General features: G+C 38.2%; 5 protein-coding genes across 5 annotated transcripts; 3 read left to right on the forward strand and 2 right to left on the reverse strand.

Moving 5' to 3' along the window:
* The first annotated feature begins 2,319 nt into the window (after positions 1-2,319).
* On the forward strand, positions 2,320-3,530 carry LOC102226502 (trace amine-associated receptor 13c-like). Its single transcript, XM_014471104.1, has 2 exons — positions 2,320-2,486; positions 2,714-3,530. Exons 1-2 carry the CDS (start codon positions 2,323-2,325, stop codon positions 3,528-3,530), a joined length of 981 nt encoding a protein of 326 aa, XP_014326590.1. The 5' UTR covers positions 2,320-2,322.
* A 3,197-nt stretch (positions 3,531-6,727) lies between these two features.
* Positions 6,728-7,895, reverse strand: LOC106699804 (trace amine-associated receptor 8a-like). The gene is made up of 2 exons (XM_014471112.2): positions 7,729-7,895; positions 6,728-7,544 (listed from the first exon to the last, which is right to left on the reverse strand). The coding sequence occupies exons 1-2, from the start codon at positions 7,893-7,895 to the stop codon at positions 6,728-6,730; spliced, it is 984 nt and encodes a 327-aa protein (XP_014326598.2).
* A 2,254-nt stretch (positions 7,896-10,149) lies between these two features.
* On the reverse strand, positions 10,150-11,240 carry LOC102227020 (trace amine-associated receptor 13c-like). The gene is made up of 2 exons (XM_023337538.1): positions 11,068-11,240; positions 10,150-10,954 (listed from the first exon to the last, which is right to left on the reverse strand). The coding sequence occupies exons 1-2, from the start codon at positions 11,238-11,240 to the stop codon at positions 10,150-10,152; spliced, it is 978 nt and encodes a 325-aa protein (XP_023193306.1).
* A 1,380-nt stretch (positions 11,241-12,620) lies between these two features.
* On the forward strand, positions 12,621-13,694 carry LOC102227273 (trace amine-associated receptor 13c-like). The gene is made up of 2 exons (XM_014471111.1): positions 12,621-12,790; positions 12,896-13,694. Exons 1-2 carry the CDS (start codon positions 12,621-12,623, stop codon positions 13,692-13,694), a joined length of 969 nt encoding a protein of 322 aa, XP_014326597.1.
* Positions 13,695-17,321: 3,627 nt separating this feature from the next.
* Positions 17,322-18,437, forward strand: LOC102227531 (trace amine-associated receptor 13c-like). The gene is made up of 2 exons (XM_005805302.2): positions 17,322-17,494; positions 17,627-18,437. The coding sequence occupies exons 1-2, from the start codon at positions 17,322-17,324 to the stop codon at positions 18,435-18,437; spliced, it is 984 nt and encodes a 327-aa protein (XP_005805359.2).
* Positions 18,438-20,823: the final 2,386 nt, after the last annotated feature.

Here is a 20,823-nt window from a genome sequence, read left to right on the forward strand (position 1 = left end):
CAGACTTAAGCAAGGCTGCCATGCCATTTCATGCAACTATGAATTTTATCTGATTATGAATATTTCTGCACTCATTATTTAATGCTTTTACCTATACATGGCAAAGAAAAGTTGAAAATTGAAGTTGAAGTAAACGAAGTAATACATTTAATAATTTGATCAGACTTGGTTTTGATGCATACGCTGTTTGTGACAATAGAGATTATAATGAAAACTATTAATGATCTTTAGTTTTTCCAGTACACTTTTAAAATAACTTCTTACTCCTACCATGAAAACAAACACATTGTATCATTAAGAGCTCCTCTGGGCTCTCCACACCTTCAGGTGTGAACCTCATTAGCCGGCTGACTGACTGTGAAGGTCTGCAGTAAGGGAAACGTTCACACATGTTTTCCTTAGTGTCACTGATGACATCAGTGAAGTTAGATGTGGTAAGTGGGGGAGAAACAAAGCAATGAATTAAAACATGATGCAACAATAACAAGTGTTTCCCATTTGTTTTATTACTTTGTTTTCTGCCACAGCTTTAAACTTTCTTATACAGCTTGGAATACATGAGGGAGCTCAGAACAGAACATCTAGGCAAAAGTTGGTGATAATCGGAATGATTTTGGGGAAAGTTAAAATCTTTTTGCTCAAGTTTTGGTTTTTATTTTATTTTGGAACACTCCAATGGATGCCATTTTTGACCAGTCTTTTTCACTCTCTCTTATTGCTGAAATGCTCAAAGATGAGCTCTTATTAGAGTTCCTTAATCCTAACCTCTCCAACCTTAGATTATTGTTTAAAATTTATAGAAAACAATCTAAAACAGAAGAATTGTGATTTCACAATTGCGATTTTCACAATTCCTATTGTGAAATTGGACATGGATTTGTCAGTCAACTTTAACCAAAACATTTGGTCTCAGATATGTCTAGAACTTTACAAATGACTGCAAACTTTGATCTACAATTAATACAAAACAATATCCTCCATAGAGTACATGATACAGGCAACCTATTCATCTGTTCAGAGGGTCTGGTGCCAGATATGTGAAGATGATCTCTGAAATGTAATATTTCCAGCCACTCCATGAGTTTGCTTATTGGCCAACTTAGATGGCCAATGAGCCATCTAAGTTGTGCCATTATCCTCCTGCTGCAGCTTAGATGTCCAGAAGGATGGCAGGGCAGGGGTCCTGGTGGAAATGTGGAAAAGATTTTGGACCTGTAATTGTGCCAGTGCCAGGCCCATCTCATTTATTGGAATGATTGATTCTAAGCTATTTGTCTCTGGCTGGTATAACAGCCTGCAATGTTTGTATGTGTGTGTGTGTAGCATGCAGACTCGGAATGTGCCTCAGCATTTCATTGATGAAACTGTTTCTCAGTTTTGAATGGGCATCAGTCTGCCCGTCTTCTCTCTCAGAGGAATGGCAGGGAACATAGGAAAGTCTCTGAAAGAGGTCCTCCCCAATATCGCCCTCATGAGTTTGCTTTAGTCATGATCTTGTAAGGTCCCCATGACATCAAAGTCTCCTTGAAACTCCTCCTCTTCCTGCTGCTGGAACCATCTATCAACAAGGCAACTTTGTATTGTCTTGTTGCTAAAAATGTGCTATATAAATAAAATTACCTTTGCCTTTCTCCATCCTCCGCTTATCAGAGGTTTGGTCGCTGGGCAGCAGCCTAAGTGGGGAGGCCCAGACTTCCCTCTCCCCAACCATTTGTTCCAGGGGAATCCCAAGGCATTCCCAGCCCAGCTAAAAGACATGTCCTGGGTCTTCCTCTGGGTCTTATCCTGTTGGGACAAGCCCAGAACACCTCACCAAGGGGGTGTCCAGGAAGAAACCTGACCAGCCCGAGTCACCTCAACTGGTTCCTCTTGACCTTTAGAAGCAGCTCCTCTCTGAGCCCCTCCTGCTAGAACCAATGTGGGCTGATTCCTTTACAGTCTTGGATCAATAGTTACACCAGTTTCCTGTACTCATGGCTCGACAATTTGAAGTTTTTCATCTGACAATATTACATTGTCAATAATGTCTGGCTCGTCTTTGCAAACATTGGTGTTAGGGTTCATTGTTAAATCTTAATTTAAAGGTCTTAAGATGATGACAAATGACGATCATTTTGCATTCGTTGTTTATAACTATGTTAAATAAAAAAATGCAGTTTGGAGAGCTTGTCTATCACCAAAGATGGAGGTGCTCAATAAACACCTCCATGTCCTTAGCAACATAACAACAAAGGTGGGGCCTCAGCTTCCAGAGTGCAGAGTCAGAGCAACAGCAGGGTGTCTTAAAGGAAGTCTCAGTTACTCTTCTTTAATTTGCAGACGATGGATCCATCTGAACTCTGCTTTCCAGAAGCTTTCAACTCCTCCTGTAAAAAGAAAGTGTCTCTTCACTCAGTAAATACTTTGATTTACTTTGGCTTGTCCTTCATGTCTCTGGTTACTACTGCTCTTAACCTTTTGGTCATCATCTCCATTTCACATTTCAGGTAGTTCTACGCTGTGGTTTATCATCCTGCTTTCTGAAAAGGGCAATATTGTGACTTGTAAATATTTCTGAAAACATATTGTAAAACTGCAAGATATAATAATAATAATAATAATAATAATAATAATAATAATAATAATAATAATAATAATAATAATATTAATTTTAATAATAATAATAATAATAATAATAACAATAATAATGAATTTGTTGATGTTACTCTTCCAGGAAACTCCATTCCCCCACCTACTTCTTACTGCTCTCTCTGGCTGTCTCAGATTTTCTCGTAGGCCTTTTCATGTTTTTTCAGATCATTTTTATAAATGGCTGCTGGTTTCTTGGTGACCTCCTGTGTGTTCTGTACTATGTAGTAAGTGGAGTTTTAATTTCTGCATCAGTAGGCACCATGGTGCTCATTTCACTTGACCGTTATTTGGCCATCTGTGATCCTCTACGCTATTCTACAAAGGTTACCACAAAAAGAGTTCAAATTTGTATTTCTCTGTGCTGGATCTGTTCTGTGGTCTATATCCTGATTCTGGTAAGGGACAATTTTCAACAACCAGGAACATTTAATTCATGCTCTGGAGAGTGTGTGGTTGAAATTGGCTTCATTGAAAATATCACAGATCTTATTTTGACCTTTATTATTTCCATCACTGTTATAATGGTACTATATGGAAGAGTGTTTGTGGTTGCTCTGTCTCAGGTTCAGGCCATGCGCTCTAATATTATTGCTATTAAACAAAAACAGTCCAAGAAGATAAATGTGAAGAAATCTGAGCTAAAGGCAGCTGGTATTCTCGGGGTTGTTGTAGTTTCATTTATTTTCTGTATCTGCCCATATTTTTGTGTCACACTAATTGGTAAAAGTTCACTATTGAACACTTCTACCATGACCCTTCTTCTATATCTGTTTTCTTTTAACTCCTGTCTGAACCCTCTGATTTATGCCTTATTTTATCCCTGGTTTAGAAAAGCTATGAAAATTATATTCACATTTCAAGTGCTAAGGTCCGGCTCTTCTGGTGCCAACATACTTTAATAACATGAGGAGCATCCTGGATGAGTTATTCTTGGTCACCACATTTAATTTTGCACATAATTAAGTAAATGACAAACATATAACAGATTAGTGTGAATGATTTATCATAAACCTTCTCTTTTTTTTTACAACTGAACTTAAAACTCCATGCAGTGAATCTGTGTTAATGGTAAATAAGCAGAAAGTAGTCTTACTGCATTTTAGAAGACCATCATAATAAGGTAATTTATAGCATTTTATAGATGTAGATAAGTTCAAAGAGGTAATAAAGCCAACAGATGCAGGATGTTCTGCTTATCTCAACCCCAGACTGAAGGACACCAATCCTGGGTTTGAGGCCTGGTCACCCCTTTGATGTATCAGTAGCTGGACCTGGGAGAATAGAGTGTGGATGAGGAGGGCGTGCGGGTGTGTGTGTGTGTGTGTGTGTGTGTGTGTGTGTGTGTGTGTGTACGCTGTCCATTCTTGTCTGTTTGTGGCTCCCAACATCAGCTGTTGAATATTCATATACAGATACATTGCATACATAAGTATGGGCATGCACACCCCCACACATGCCCACACCCACCTGCACACTTGTGTTTACAAAATGCTCGCTTAAGTTTGGGCTGAGATGTTCATCAGTTCATCCATGTTTGTGTTTACCTATAATTATTAAGAATTTTCCAGTGACAAAAAAGACATCAATATTTTAGCATTTCTTAATAAAGAAATGAATAATTGATGGAGTGGTGTTAGTTTGTCATAACTGTACAAAGGGAACATTTGTACTTTCTGAACTGATGTTTTTAATGTAAAGTTTGAGACTCTGGGGGTTGTGATCAAGGGAGATCCTATATTATTTTATTTTTGGAGTATCTGAGATCATTAAGAAAAGTGCAGCAATGTTTCATTTCATATTGTCTCAAAGTTAAAAACAAGTTTTCTCACCATGAAAGATTAAAGATGTCGACAGTTAAAGCTGCTGTATTTAACTTTTATTAAAAATATGTTTTTTTATGTATTTGTTAAAACTGTCTCCATGTCGTGACAGTATAATGTGAGACAAATAATCAGTGGAAAGAAGAATCTCCTCCACCTCCTGCGTGAGCTAGAAAGAGGAAATGCATAACCCCTGACCAAAAACAACCAATCAGAGCCAGAGGAATGTTTTAGTGCTGTCAATCAATCTCATGTGCTTGCTGCTCAATGTGGTTATGGCAGAGAAACTACTTACCATTACAGGAAAACCATTTCTAGCCTTAGTATTCATGACAGACTGTGCTAGCTGCAGCATAGTAAAGTAAGGAGGGCCGGGGCTGAACAGCGCCACATGGAGGATGATTGACCCTCCTCCTGGCTCTGATTGGTTGTTTATAGTTTTCACTAGGTGAAGGCAAAAAAGCTCAATATTTTGACATACTGTAATGACATAGTGACAGTTTAAACAAATGTGTAAAAAAAAAAACTTATACAGTTGCAGCTCATTAGTCAGTCTTGTAAAAATGCTGATAAAGCCTTTGAATTGCTGGTTAGGTCTTCATAAAGGGATGGGGGGGGGTCTTGTGGGGTGGCGAGGAGGGATTTTGATTGGGAACTTACTTTTATTTATTTTGTGTGTGTGTGTTATGTTGATTTGTTCTGCATTTGTCTCAACTGTGCTGATTGTGGTGAATGTGGACATGTACATTTGGGTAAAAACGCCAATAAAAATACAGGAAACCTGAGTTTTGGGGAAAGGAATCAGACAGCTAGGTTCTTTAAATGATTTAAGCTAGGCATTCACTGCTATTTTTTTTGGGCCCATATCATTTTCTGCTGATTTTTCAGTCATGCAGCAATCAGATCAAGTCTTAACCTAAATGTGTATAGTGCCTCATGTAGCATGCAGGGAGTAGCGAGAACCGATTAACGCCTCGTGACCATCCAGAAGATATGTATTTATTTACATATCTTCCACCAGAACAGGGATTAGAAATTGGAACCCAGAAAAACTACCTTAGTAGCTACTTTTTAGACTCCTATTCTCCCAACCCAGAAAATGAATTATACCAGAGGATCCTGAATAGGAGTATCAAGTTTATTTACTTTGGATCAACATTATTAGCTTTTTCTTCTTTTGCTCTTTCCTTTGGTTTATTTTGTTTGTATTTCCTTTTAATTCCCATAAAGCAATTTGTTGCTTTACAGTCGCAACAGATTATTGCTTGTTGCTGAAAATGTGCTATATAAATAAAATTACCTTTATCTTTATGCGTTCATCTGCTTTATGTGTGATGGCATCTGGTTTCGGTTAAACTAGGTGAATATTAACTAAACCGGATACAAATGCGGCTAAATAGCCGATGTTAATATGATTAGAATTTAATGGGTAAAAATAGTACATGACCAATTTTTTTAATACTGTCGGTCAAGATGATGGAGAACAAAAAAGTCTAGCTTGACCTCTGGTCACATTAGATAAAAATCTACAAGTTTTATATAGAATAACATAGAATAACAAATGCTACCACTAACTGTTCAGCCACATCGATATGTATGTGATACTATTATGTTATTCCCTGGTGCTTTAGAGTCCAGTACAGAAATATTATTTCTATCATTTTAAAGGGCCAGGCACTATATGCCTGTATTTTCCATTTTATTGCACAATCAAGAAGTTATTCTCAAATATATATATATATATATATGAATAAACATACGTTTTTATCAGTGTTGCTCATATGACGAGTTCAGCTGATGACCAGTTCCACCAGGTGTTTGCTAACTGCTGCTGGCTAGTCTGGAGGAACTGAGAGGGGGAGTCATGGAGGAGGGGAAGAAGCTCTGAAGAATGGAAGCTGCAGCTCCGACTGACTTTCCAGCACTTTCAAGGAGCTGCATTTTGAAGGTGGCGCAAGGATTTCTCAAACATGCATTAAAGAATCAAAGCAGCACCCTGGTATGTTTTAATGAGAGAATAACATTATAACATATTGCAAAACTCAAAAACATCAATTTTACCAAACACTTCACCTTTAAAGAGACTTACATTGTCAAGTGTCTAATTCTCTAAGACTGCCTACTTAGGTCACTTAAAAGCTTTAAGTCACTGAAAATATGAAATAAAAAGGCCACCAAATAATTGCATTTGATTACACAAAGTTGATTGATTTTTATAAAAAATAAAATAAAATAAATAAATGAAAGCCTTTCTTCAACCAATATTTACTGTCAGTTCAAAGTATATTGGCATCACAGGATCCAGGTTTCAGTATTTGAAGTGAAATAATGTATTTTATAGAGTTCCTAAACCAGGGGTAGAAAAAGGCATAGATGAGAGGGTTTAGACAAGAATTAAAATAAAACAGGCATATTACAAATGCAGAAGTCAAAGCATTTAGTAGGGTTTCTTGTCCTACAAGTGTAACCCAGAAATATGGACACAGACACGTCAGAAACGCAACAACAACAACTCCGAGAATCTTGGCTGCTTTCATCTCTGACTCCTTAACAGTTATTTTCCTTGAATGTTGATGTGTGATGGCTGCAATATGGGAGCGCATGGCCTGAGCCTGAGCCGCAGCCACCAGGAACACTCGCACATACAGGACTATGATGACAGTAATGGGAATAATGAAGGTTACAAAAAGATCTGTAACTTGTTCAGTAAAGCCAACGTTTATCACACACTCTCCAAAGCAGGAATTAAGCCTTCCAGGCTGTTTAAAATTCATCCTTAGTACTATGAAGACATAACTGAGAGAACAGATCCAACACAATGAAATGCACACACAGACTCTTTTTGGAGTGACTTTTAGAGAATAGTGTAGAGGGTCACATATTGCCACATAGCGGTCAATTGATATGAGTACCATGTTTCCTACTGAGGCAGAGGTAACAACTACATCTAAAATATAGTATAAAACACACATTGAGTCATTTAGATACCAGCATCCATCTATGAGCATGAGCTGAAATAGAATTAGGAATCCCACAGAAAAGTCAGACACAGCCAGAGACAGGAGGACCAGGTTTGTGGAGGTGTGAAGCTGCCTGAGAAAGAAGAAGATATCACTCATGCAGTTACTTCAAATAAAATGCAAGAGTGAAGCTTTAAATGTACTTCAGAGTCTAATGAAAAATTGATAATGTACATTGCTAAAAAATTTTGCAGCATGCATGCTGAGTCCAAATTTGTGTGTTCCTATACTGCAATCACCATGACAAACTAGTTTACCTGAAATGAGAAATGGAGATGATGACCAGCAGGTTGAGAGACACAGTGATCACAGAAATAAAGCATAATATAAAGGAAACCAAAACTTTTTCAAATTGAGAACGGTATAGTTTTCTACAGGACAAGTTGGTATATTGTGGAAAGCAAAGTTCATCTTCCTCCATCATGCAAAGTACTGTTAGACTGTGTCATAAAGACTATTTATCTGTGGGTACCGGCAACTCTTTCTTATGTTTGTTGCTATGTTGCTAGGCACATCAGGTCTCAAAGGTGTTCTGATTAAACCTGTGATGTACACTGCAGTGCATCTGAAGTTTTATTCAGTTTAAATTCACTTTAGCTATAAATTTTCAATTCCAAACATATATTGTTTTAAGGCAATTTACCAAAAAGTCATCACCTAAACCAACTAGATGTTTGGGACTGTCCCCTCCCTCCCCCCTTTTCCTATAGTGTGAAATATTTAGAGAAAAAAAATATGTCAAATTAACCTTTAAAAATTAAAACGCAAACTTGAATCGAAGCATTAGTAAACATTTCCTTTTCTGCTAATCTTCATTTCAGTCTCAAGCTTGAAGTACGAAAGTCTTTTTTATTCAGGACAAGACAGGCCTCAGTTTCCTCAGTCGGTTTTCATCAACAGTAAGAAAGAGACTTTCTTACCTCTCTTAAGAGGTTTCAAGGTCAAAACTATTACTGTAGAAAACTGTCCAAAAGGCCTGCATGACATTTGCCTTGTCTTGAAATCTTGAAGACATTTGGAATAATATTCTCTAAACTACTGAGAAAGAAGTGGAACCTTTTAGGAGTGTGTCCAGTTACATCACATAAAGAAAGAATAACAGAATTGCGGTAACATAAATATGATAACAGTCAAACATGGTGGCCAGGAGCTGGTTTTCTGCTTCAGAAACTAAACATCATGCCAGACTTGTTCAAACCATGAGAGTGTTTAGCCTTCTTTATCCATTCCAAAAAGTGTTTTGATTAGTGTTCTGGATCATTGTACTGTTGGACCAACTAGTCTTAAAGGGATCCAGTTGTAACAATAAATGTTACAACTGGATCAGATGAGGAGGACCAAACAGAGGAAGAGGACAGAGTTGGTTGGAGAAGCTGGTGTTTGTGCTGCTGCCACCTTCAGCTTTGCAATTGAAACAATGAATGACATGTACCTCTGGCCAGACTGTGTGACCCAGTAAATAGTTCATGGTCTAGTCTTCAGTCTGGTGTCAGGCCCATAGTTTCACATTCAGTACCAGCGACAGTAGCAATAACTTTGTTATCATTTAAAAGAACTTCCAGTGTTTCCTGCCTCTGATGTTTCTTCCAGCATCTTTCACTCTCTAACCGACGGCGGGGTTTAGGCGCTATGTGGATAAAACTGATCGGCACAGCATTTGGTTTTAGCTTGTGAGTAAAACAACCACTTGTTGGGTCCTTCATCAGTTTTGTTTTTACAAACGACTCAAAGTCCTCTGGAAAGAAAGGTTGAGAGAAGAAAGCTGTTGTGTTCACCTCTTTTCCATTGTGCTCTTTTGTGCTTTTATTTCAAGTGGGAAGTGTTGCACTCACCTCACTATTTCTTTTTTTTTTTTTTTTAATTGCATCCAATGGTGACGCAGTGTGAATTATACCAGTCAAATGCACAACTCAGGGAAAGTCAGCCTTCCTGTGTTTACTCTGTAGATTCCAGCACAGAAAGGACCAAACCCAGCATGCATTGCACAGGTGAAAAAATGGTGACCTCCATGGGTGAAAAATATAATATTTGTGAAGTAATTATGAGTTTTTACATGACACAAACAGCAATTTTCTTGATAGTAGGAAAATTACAACATATTTATGTCAACATGTTCAACTGATCGCAGATCACTTTAAGCATAAAGCAGGTCTGTACATTGATAAAACCACACAAGTATGCTTCCACCTTGTTTATAAATAGTAAAACTGTGAACTTTTCACCCAATTGAGCCAATCCACTGACTTAAATTACATTAGAGTTCTGTTTTTATCAATGACAGTCATGAAATATCATTTATACTCTATTTCTGTATTCATTTTTTACACACACAATCAACTTTCATATGACCATATGGCTTCCATATGAGCCAGAGATTAATTGATATCCTCACAACAAATCCAGGATAGATTAATTAGAAGTAAAGGAAAAAAGGTCCTGCAATGACTGTGATGGTTAAAATATAAGGAGGAAAAAAGAAATTCAAGTTTGACGACTCACTTAAGAAATTAAGTTGAAAATGTATGGTCAAATTGTAGTTATGGAGTAGAATAATTCATAAATTAATCATACATTGAATCTGGAATATCAAAACAAGGGAATGGAGTTGACAGTGAACAGCAGGAAAATGCATCGACAGATCAGAACATGTCCAGATTGTAAGTCTGTAACTTCACTCTCTACATGATGTTGGTCTGAGAGGATCCGGCCTTCAGTATCTGCAGGGTGAAAATTAGTTTAATAGTTTTCCTAAACCAGGGAAAAAATAAGACATAGATCAATGGGTTTAAACAGGAGTTAAGATAAAACAGAAAAAAAGCAAAGGAAGAAGCACTAAACTGGGTCTCCCCACCGGTAACTGAGAGAAAAAAGTATGGACATATGCATATTAGAAATGCAGCTGCAACAACCCCAAGCGTCCTGGCTGATTTGAGTTCAGATTTCTTAGCGTTACCTCTGACTGAACCCTGGAGGGAGACAGCTGCAACACGCATGGCCCGAGCCTGAGACACGGCCACCACAAACACTCTCACATACAGAATGATGATGATGGTGACAGGACCGATGAAGAAAAACAAGATGTCTATTATTCCAGCAGTTTTATCAAATCCAACCACGCACTCTCCAATGCATGAATTAAACCTGCCTGGCTGTCCCAGATTTTCTTTAAAAACTATAAAGACACAGACGGCAGAAAACATCCAACACAACGAAACACACACACAAACCCTTTTTTGTGTGACTGTGGTGGGATACTGGAAAGGGTTACAAACAGCTACATAGCAGTCCACTGATATGAGAACCATGTTCTCTACTGATGCAGATGTAATAACATAATCAATGATGTAATACAGAACACACATGAAGTCGCCAAGATACCAGCAGCCATCAATGAGAAGGATCTGAAAGACTATGAGGAAACCCACCAAGAAATCTGAGACAGCCAAGGAGAGGAGGAGGATGTTGGTGGGCGTGTGGAGCTGCCTGGAGGAGAACAACATCAATATTCAAAGAAGAAATATTAGTCAGCAAAGAAAAACTTATCTAAAGAGCAACCACCTCTCACAACTTTCTATATTGTTCAAACATCTAATTACTTAAAGTGGGAGATAGAGATGATGACCAGCAGGTTAAGGGTCACAGTGAGCCAAGACACACAGGACAGTAAGCAGTACATGAGCGCTGAGGTTGAATGAGGAAGCATGATCTTCCTGCAGGAGGAGTTGAGGAGTTGTGGGAAGCAGAGTTCAGCCTCCAGGAGGCTTCGCATGATCACAGACAGGAGGAAAGCTCTGCTCAGCTTCTGGCTGACACTCAGTCTTTATCATCCTCTGAAGTGCCGGCGTGGAGGGTGAGCCTGCAGAGCAGACCCCTGGGGTCTTATCACCACACACAGACAGGACGGTTCACCAGCAGATGGCTCCAGTGCTGCTGTTATTGGGAGCTGACCTAGTCTTGAATTTGTTCATTTAAAGATGAGCTCACAGTAAGTGAGTTCACCTCTGGAAGGATTTGTTTCAGCCAATTTCTCTAACCTGTAGAAACTTCTCACTGCATCAACTAACACTACAAGACCTTGAAGACGTTCATTTACAGCTGGAGCTGACATGTTTGTGACTGTATACATGCAGTCACTCATGAAGTGATAAAAAAAAATATATTGAACATATCAATGGTTTTTTTTAATATTCTAAATAAGGCAGCTAGCAAAAACCTACATAATTCACACATACAAAGAAAGTGAAACAAATTAGTAAAAGCTCGGTCCATTCCACTGACCAGCTCGGTCCATTCCACTGACCCTGGATCCGCGGGAGGTTTAAGAAACTTTGCATCTGGTCTGATTATAGTAAACTATTCCCTCTTAATCTCTCTCTGTGAGTTTTTGACATCACTTGTCACAATAAACAATAAATCAATTAATCACATGATAAATTAAAAGAAACTCAATAATTTTCATTTCCTTAATTTATCGATAACTAAATAACCTGCCTCACATCCTACTTTTAGAAACCCTGGAACTGCCATTACACCATCAGTCTGTTGGGAACACATGTACCGTAATCAAATCTATTCTATGTGACAGAATAGAATAGATTTGAGATTTGTGCTGAAGGCTTGGTTTATTAAAGCATTTAACACAGAATGAAGCACTGCTAACAGGCACAAGAACGTCTTTTTCGAGGAAACTAAAAATGGAACAGATTCTTCAAAGGTTAACAACTTTGTTTGATAAAGATCTACTAGAATAAAATTATCTCTGAGGGTACTTGGTTAGAAAAAGAAAAGGGACACAATCAACTCTCAGTACAAGATCGAGAGTGTGAGGACAGGATTGGAAATGTCTGCTCGAGGTCTGAGACAAAAAACATTAAACATTAAACATTAAACATCTCAATCAGCTGTTTCACAAAGCCAAATGTTTACTTCCAAGCTTTTAACTTTCTGAAAAATTCAGTTTAATTTTTTATTCCTGTTATCAATCAGAATCGTTTTCTTAATTAACATTTGATAACCCCTCCCATTGGGCAAAGACCAAATATTCAGGTCCAGCCTCCATATCACTGCAGGACCAGAGACACTTAAATTAGTTTCTGATAGAAACCTGGCAGAGTTCTACTCTACTCATCATCCTTTGTATTTCTGGAAAATGCTAACTGTTGAAGAGAATGAACTGTGCTATCCACACCTCAACTCATCCTGCAGGAAGGCCACACATCCTCCCTCTCTGTCCATGCTTATTTATGTTGCACTATCCTTGATCGCTCTTCTTACCGTGATTTTTAACCTACTGGTCATCATTTCTGTCTGCCACTTTAAGTAATTTAAAAAAACAGAACTGTTTAAATATTAACATATAACAGACTTCTCTTTAAATTTCAGACGTTACTAATATATTTATGTGTTGTTTTCTCATTTCTGCAGGAGGCTCCACAGCCCCACCAACATCCTGCTGCTCTCTCTGGCTGTCTCAGACTGCCTGGTGGGATTCCTCATTTCAATCCAGATAGAGCTGATAGATGGCTGCTGGTATCTTGGAGACATCATGTGTGCCCTCTACTTTGTGTCAGACTATGCTATTACATCCGCCTCAGTGGGAACCATGGTGCTTATTTCTGTTGACCGTTATGTGGCCATCTGTCACCCACTGCATTACTCCAGTGAAGTCACAGCAGAGAGAGCAAAAATTTGTGCTGTCATTTGTTGGATTTCTTCTGTTCTGTTTCACAGCTTCCTGCTGAGAAGTAACCTGCAAAAACCAGGCAGATACAACTCCTGCTCTGGAGAGTGTGTAGTTGGTGTTGATTATGTTGGAGAAATTCTTGACCTTCTGCTGTCCTTCATCGGTCCTGTCACTGTGATCATTATTCTGTATGTGAGAGTGTTTGTAGTGGTTGTGTCTCAGGCTCGAGCCATGCAGTCTCACGTTGCAGCGGTCTCTGTGAGCGTCACAGCTAAGAAATCTGAAATTAAGGCAGCTGTTATCCTTGGTGTTGTCGTAGTTGTGTTTCTAATATGCACCTGCCCATATTACTGTGTCGCACTCATAGCTGAAGATGCTGGGGTCAGTGCTTCATCTGTAGCCTTCCTTCTGTTTTATTTTAATTCCACCCTGAACCCTCTGATCTACGCCTTGTTTTATCCCTGGTTTAGGAAATCAGTTAAACTGATTCTTACACTGCAGATCCTGAAAACTGGTTCCTCTAACACTAATGTTGTTTGAAGCATAATGAGATACAGATTTAAATGTACAAAGATGCAGGTACAGAGGAACTCTTCCTGATATTGATATTTCCTACTAAAGGCCTAATAAAATAATAAGTTTAATAAAAGTGTGTGCTTCCATCGGAGATTTTGTTTTTTACCAACTAACTGAACATAGATTAACCAATTTCAGAAAAATATGACCTGAACTCTACAAGAATAAAAGTCAATATCCAAAATATCCGAACCACTCCCACAAAACCTGTCTTCACCAGATCTAGGTGTTACAAAACAAGCTGGAGATATAAGGAATAAACTTATTCATGAACTTGCACAAATTTGATACAAGGTCACTGGTAAAGCAAATGTGATTAAATGCAGTTTTGAACTGAAATGTTGACAAATCAGTTTTCTCATGTAAGCAGCAGGTTTTTAGGGAAAAACTGAGGTGTGTGTGATGTGATAAATGTTGAAAGAGTGTTAAGGTCCTTTTCAGTACAGATCAGCGTCACCAGCTGACAAATAACCCACACATGGCATGTTGGTTGAATGTAGTGCTGACTGACTGTGCAGTTTTATGTGCACAAATACTGTATATGCCTTCAAGTGTTCATCCACCGCACAGGTCTGTTAATAAATTGTCAACCTAGATATAGTGTCTATTATGGCTAGTTTTAGTTAACCACACTGTAAATGTTATGGTTACACATTGTTTTGAACTTTATTAGCTGTTAACAAAATCATTTGTGAAATGTAAAAAGAAAAAAAACAGAACTACATATTTCTGCTCACTTTTGAATTAATACAGCAGAATTTGTGCTTAAGCTTTTTACATCCTCATGTGGGTTAGTGCTGTATCACTTTGCAGTGGTATTATAAGATCTGGTTTCTTAGTGAAAGATTAGTTTTTCTCTAATTTGTTTGATAAGCTTTTCTCTAGCTTGCTTCAAAAGATTCATCATTAAAATGCCAGATGCAAAAACTGCATGACTGCTTTTATACCAAATAAGGCTTTTCCTCTGACACCTGGACATGGGGTGAATTATGCCATTAGCAAAACTCATATCTACATGTGAATATTTAAAACTTGTGTACAGCTGGAACGCCTAACCAGCTGATCACGATCGACCAGCTGATCTCAGGAAGTCAGTCTCTGCAGTAGCTGTCGTTTGATACACAAATCAAAATATTTATTAATATCCAAAACATTGATAACTTCACTAAAGACAAGCAAAACATGTTCCAAGTAATGACTAATAATAATAACAAGTAACAATAATCACTGTAGTTAATGTTTTCAAAAAATAAATAAATAAATACAAATTTTAACGATGCGACCCACATTCCCACTCTGACAGCTCCTCAGTAGAGCAGGTGTTTTCAACTAGCTAATCAGGGACCCGCCTCTCAATAATCACAATAACACATCCAGCCTGAAAACATAAAGTCATAACAGACTGAATGTTCTGCTTTTAACATAATCTCTGCTGTGTCGGCTTGTGGAGCTATCAGTTGGTTGCAATGGCAACTGGTGTGCTGGAGAGAGAGTAAACACACACTAGTGTTTTGAGTTGTTCACCTCTTCAGCATTATGTTCACTTTGCTGTGGCAGACTGCAGCCGTTGTAACTTTCATAACTGCAATAAATGACAAAAACTGGACTAATTGCCTCGTTTGTTTGTAGAACATGCAGATATTTATAACAGTCATCAAATAGGATGAAATAGTTCACAGAACACAGGAGTTATGGTTAGCAAACTAATATTAACAGCAGCAATTGTTTGAAATTTAATTATTGACCAATATAAAAGAGAAATTTGCTTAGTCGTCTGTTTCATCTTGACAGAACTGACAGAAACCGAACTGTTTATAGATTTATTTATATCCAGGGAGAATACATGTTTTACATATCAAAACATCAGCAATTTTCTAAGCTTTAATTTAAGCCACATTAAGCCACATTAGTAGAAATGTGGCTTAAATAAGAAATAAAGGAGCTACGGCCATTTGTGTGACAGATTGTCACAAGCAATTTCTTCATCTTGTTAGGAATGCTTGTTCCTCCACTTTCCTAGAATGACTCCAAGGTGTTCATTCAGATGAACACGTGGGAGAAGATGAAGTAAAGGCACAAAGCCTTTACTTCATCTTCTCCATGTCTAGGACCATCATTGTCCCACTTGTCAGGGTTAAGGACTGACATTTGATGTAGAAGTTTGCTGTCAGTCTCTTTTCTGCTGGCTGTGACACTGGCCTGCACTTTGCTAACTGCAGTTGTAAAGATTCTGTCTTTCAAACTCCGTCACTGCTTGAAGAAACTGCAGAGTCAAAGATGGGAGGCCTGCCATCTCTTAACTGTACTTCTTTAAATTTCATCTTGTCCTCTGTCTGGCCAACTTCACTACATTTTGTAATGAACTGAGACTTTCAATGCATTTGATTTTCATTGTCATGATCTCATGGGCCTTTGGGACTGTGAGCTTCCTGTTCTGAAGTAACTAACAAGTTCTAACCATGGCTTCTACTTGTTTGAGTCAAGCAAATTTATCAGGCTAAGGTTGAAGAGGTGCTAGAGAATCGCACAGAGCTTCTCTGCACAGGCCTTCAGGACTCAGCACAGTCTGGGCTTTCTCTCCTTGACTGGATTGTCTCCGGTAGATTTTTTAACGGGTGAACCATCAAACAGAAGGAGAAGATGTAAAGGATGACGTGGATTTCCAGTGCTCTTAGGCAAGAAGAAGAAAACTTGTTTTTTAGATTTTATTTTTGTTGGTCAAACTGCTGTATTGAGTTTAAAACTACTGAGTTCTATTTTATGAGCTACTTTTTACTTCGGTTTTAGAAAGAGGCAGAACCTGTTCAATTGCCAGTCAACTTATATTAATGCATTTTGACCAATAATCAAATGTCTTTTGACCAATAAAATATATCAGAATCTATTAGCTTGTGTTTGCTACCAGAGTATTTAGCTTGCTAGTTGTGAGGCAAATGATAAAGTGAATGTTCAGTCCTGGAATAACAGTCATTATGCTACATGGATGCATAACTTTAATCTGATTATTGGATTGTAAATAGTAACGTGTTAGAATACTTGTTACTGAATCAAGGGGCCAGATTAGAGTAACACTTTACTGACGTGTTGATGGCACAATTGTTTATGACATTTCTGCTCAAGCTATTTAGTGATCTGTCAGGTTTCCAATATGCGTCCCCCCAATGACAGACTCGTTCCTACGCTTTTGCCAGTTCTGTTTTAGATTTGTAGTTTGTCTGTAGTTGAAGCAGTGGCAGTGGAAAAGTGAGTGACGGCCTTCAGTCTGTGTTGGTCTCGCTTCCATATATTGTATTAACATCAACAGCTGCCTTGTTCGATTCAGCAATTCTGCTTGAGGGGGAAAGACTTTAAATAAATACAAATAATTACACAAAGTACTACTACGACTATTTTAATTATTGTTACTATTGGTTTATCACAGGAGTTCTGTAATGTGGTGAAGAACAATGCCTGAGGGAGTGTGTCTACACAACATGCCTCACTTCCAAACAGACAGAGGATAGAGAGCTGAATATATAAGACAGTTGTTTGGCAAAGTGATTGAGGCTTAAAGCAAAGTGAACAGCTTCTTGTCTCCTTCTCTGTCTAGTTATGAAAACTGTTGATGAAGCTGAACTTTGCTTTCCCCAACTGCTCAATACATCCTGCAGAAAGACTATGCTGTCTCCCTCTGTATCCTTGGTTATTCACTTAACATTATCTTCCATCTCTCTACTTACTGTATTTTCTAACCTGCTGGTGATCATCTCCATATATCACTTCAAGTAATGAAATGTTTTACCTTTCAAAAACTGTTTCAAACAATAGGTTGTAGCTCTGTCATTCTGACCTTATTTGTTGAAATTACAAACGTAGCTGCATTAGATAACAAGTGTGTTGTTTTCTCATTTCTGCAGGAGGCTCCACAGCCCCACCAACATCCTGCTGCTCTCTCTGGCTGTCTCAGACTGCCTGGTGGGATTCCTCATTTCATTCCAGATAGTGCTGATAGATGGCTGCTGGTATCTTGGGGACATCCTGTGTACCATTTACTTTATTTTGGATTATATTATCACTACTTCCTCAATAGGAACCATGGTGCTCATATCCATTGATCGTTATGTGGCCATCTGTTACCCCCTACGTTACCCCAGCAAAGTCACCACTGAACGAGTGAAGATGTGTGTTTCACTGTTTTGGATGTGTTCCATTCTTTATCATTGTGTTCTGTTAAGGGACAATCTGCAACACCCAGGCAGATATAATTCCTGTTCTGGAGAATGTGTCGTTTTTCTAGATTATATTGGGGGAATTTTTGACCTTTTGTCATCCTTTATTTGTCCTGTCACTGTGATCATTATTCTGTATGTGAGAGTGTTTGTAGTGGTTGTGTCTCAGGCTCGAGCCATGCAGTCTCACGTTGCAGCGGTCTCACTCCAGGGCTCAGTGAAAATCACAGCTAAGAAATCTGAAATGAAGGCAGCCATAACACTAGGGGTTGTTGTAGTTGTGTTTCTGATATGCACCTGCCCATATTTTTGTGTTTCACTAATTGCAGAAGATGCAGCAGTCAGTGCTTCATCCGTGGCTTTCCTTTTTTTTTATTTTAATTCCACCCTGAACCCTCTGATCTACGCTCTGTTTTATCCCTGGTTTAGGAAATCAGTTAAACTGATTTTTACTCTGCAGATATTGAAGCCGGAGTCGTGTGACACCATCATGATGTAAAGTGAATTTAAGTAACAAAACTTTTTTAATTGGCCAAGAAACTCTGGACGTAAAAATAACCTTGAAGAGAATTAACATGATGAGTGTTGAAACTGTTCTGGTCTTGTCACAGATGTGTCAGGAATGTCCATGTCCTTTGTGGCACCAGTATAGATTACATTGTTCAACAAATCCTGTTACAGATTTAATACTATATAAATTTACATAAACATTTATGAATCCTAAAACATGTGAGAAATATTGTCATAAAATCTGATATCAGCCTATGGCAAAAAAAATTGGTATTTATATTTAGCTTATTGGCAGGACTCAACTTTTTTTACGCTTTGGTCTTTTTTTGTCTTATAAAATATTGTCTAACTTTAACAAGTAATAAAATATTCTTACCTGTGTTCAAATTTAATCTAACCTACTAACAATATCTATTCTATATCATTTTGAAATGTACAAACACAAATACATAAGCTAAATGTTATACTTCACACCGAGTCTTGTCATAAATCTTGTAAACTTTATTTCAATCTTTAAATTGGTGACACACAGAAACTAAAAGTAGAATAATGCGTTAGAGAGAAAATTTCTTTGAATAGCACAAACTCTGTTTTGTCTTAAAAACTGTTTGTCCACATGTCCAATAAATTGTTACATCCAACCAATAGACCAAAGATCGTGCATATTTTCTGTTGGTCTAATACATTTAGGTATTGCAGTAAAATTCAATGATATAAAATGTGTTTGTGTACAGTTCCACTTTAATTCACAAACATATGCATACATTCACAACACATATCCATGACAATTACACACATATAAATGATTTTACATGTGTTTTAGGCTGGGATTCTAACATGTCAATTCTATTATTCACAGACGCATTAAAAATGTAAGCAAATAATTACATTGGAGTGTAAACGTGTTGCCAGTAAGAGATGTTAGAGTTCATCATTCTGCTGTACAGAATGATATGTCAGTATATCAGAATCAGAATTAATTTTATTGGGCAAGTTTGTGGGTACAAACAAGGAATTTCATAATTTAATCAATCATAATCAAGGTACAGTCACAAATCTTAAACTACAACATAAACAAAAAGCACTTAGTAAGCAAAAGTCAGGGGGATAAGAAAGGGCACATTAATATTTACAATAGTGTGTGGAGCCTTTTTTCTTATAGTCCAAACATATGAGATATAAATTGTGTTCAGCACAGAGACGGTCTGGACATAGAAACTGTCTGTCATCTAGTTTTTGCCATTAGCGCTCTGTAGAGCCGACATGAGGTTAAGAGTCTAAATAACCTTTGGCCAGCATATGTTGGATCAATGTTAGTTGCCCTTTTGCTGGTCCTCAACCTATAGAGGTTATGAATAGATGGAAGGTCAGCCCTGATTATTCTCTCCACAGACCTATTTGTTTGTTGCAACAGTTGGTACCTGTCCTGTTTTGTGGATGAGCCAAGCTGTACAGAAATGGATGAAGACAGGATAGACTGTAATATGGCAATGTAGAAGATGACCAACATCTTCTGTGGAAGGTAGAACTTCTTGTGGAAGCAGGAGTTGTAATCTTTGATGAGCCTTCTTTTGGATGGAGTCAATGTGCGAGGACAATATCAGGTCACAAGAAAGTGTAGCTCCTAGAAACCAGAAATGGTTCACAGCATACATGGTGTTGTCCATTGATATGCAGTCATTTGTATACAGGCAGAATAGGAGAGGGGACAGAACTCACCCCTAGAGGCCACTAATGTTGATTGTTCTTTAGCTGGATTGGATGCTTCCCAACCTCAACTGCTGCTGCCACTGAGTGAGAATTTTGGTGATCTAATGGCAGGTGGAGGCTGGCACTGTGAGCTGGATGAGCTTCGAGTGGAGGATGTCTGGTGGAGTGGATGAGCTTCGAGTGGAGGATGTCTGGTGGAGGTTGATAGTGTTGAAGGCACAGCTGAAATCCACAAACAGGATCCTGGCGTATATCCCTGGATGATAGAGGTGGTGCAGGATGAAGAGCCAGGTTAACTGCATCCTATGCCAACCTGTCTGACCAGTATGCAAACTTCAGGGGGCCTGTGATGTCCTTTAGATGTTTCAGCACCAGGTGCTAAAAAGATTTTATGACCACTGATGACAGCACAATCAATCTGTTGCCATTTAATCCTGTGATGGGTTTTTCTTGGAACCCAGGATGATGGTGGAGCAGTTTAAGAAGGTGGGAACTTCTCAAAGTTTGAGAGATTTCTTAAAGATGCGAGTGAAGATATGTCTAAGTTGACCAGTACAGGTTTTACTGTACAGAGAGGGGAGACTCCATCAGAAGCAGGCCTCTTCCCTGTCCTCACATCCCAATATCTGTTCTTTCTATTCCCCAAGAAAAATACAACCATGAAA

This window comes from Xiphophorus maculatus, chromosome 7, assembly GCF_002775205.1.
Source record: "Xiphophorus maculatus strain JP 163 A chromosome 7, X_maculatus-5.0-male, whole genome shotgun sequence".
Lineage (NCBI taxonomy): Eukaryota > Metazoa > Chordata > Actinopteri > Cyprinodontiformes > Poeciliidae > Xiphophorus > Xiphophorus maculatus.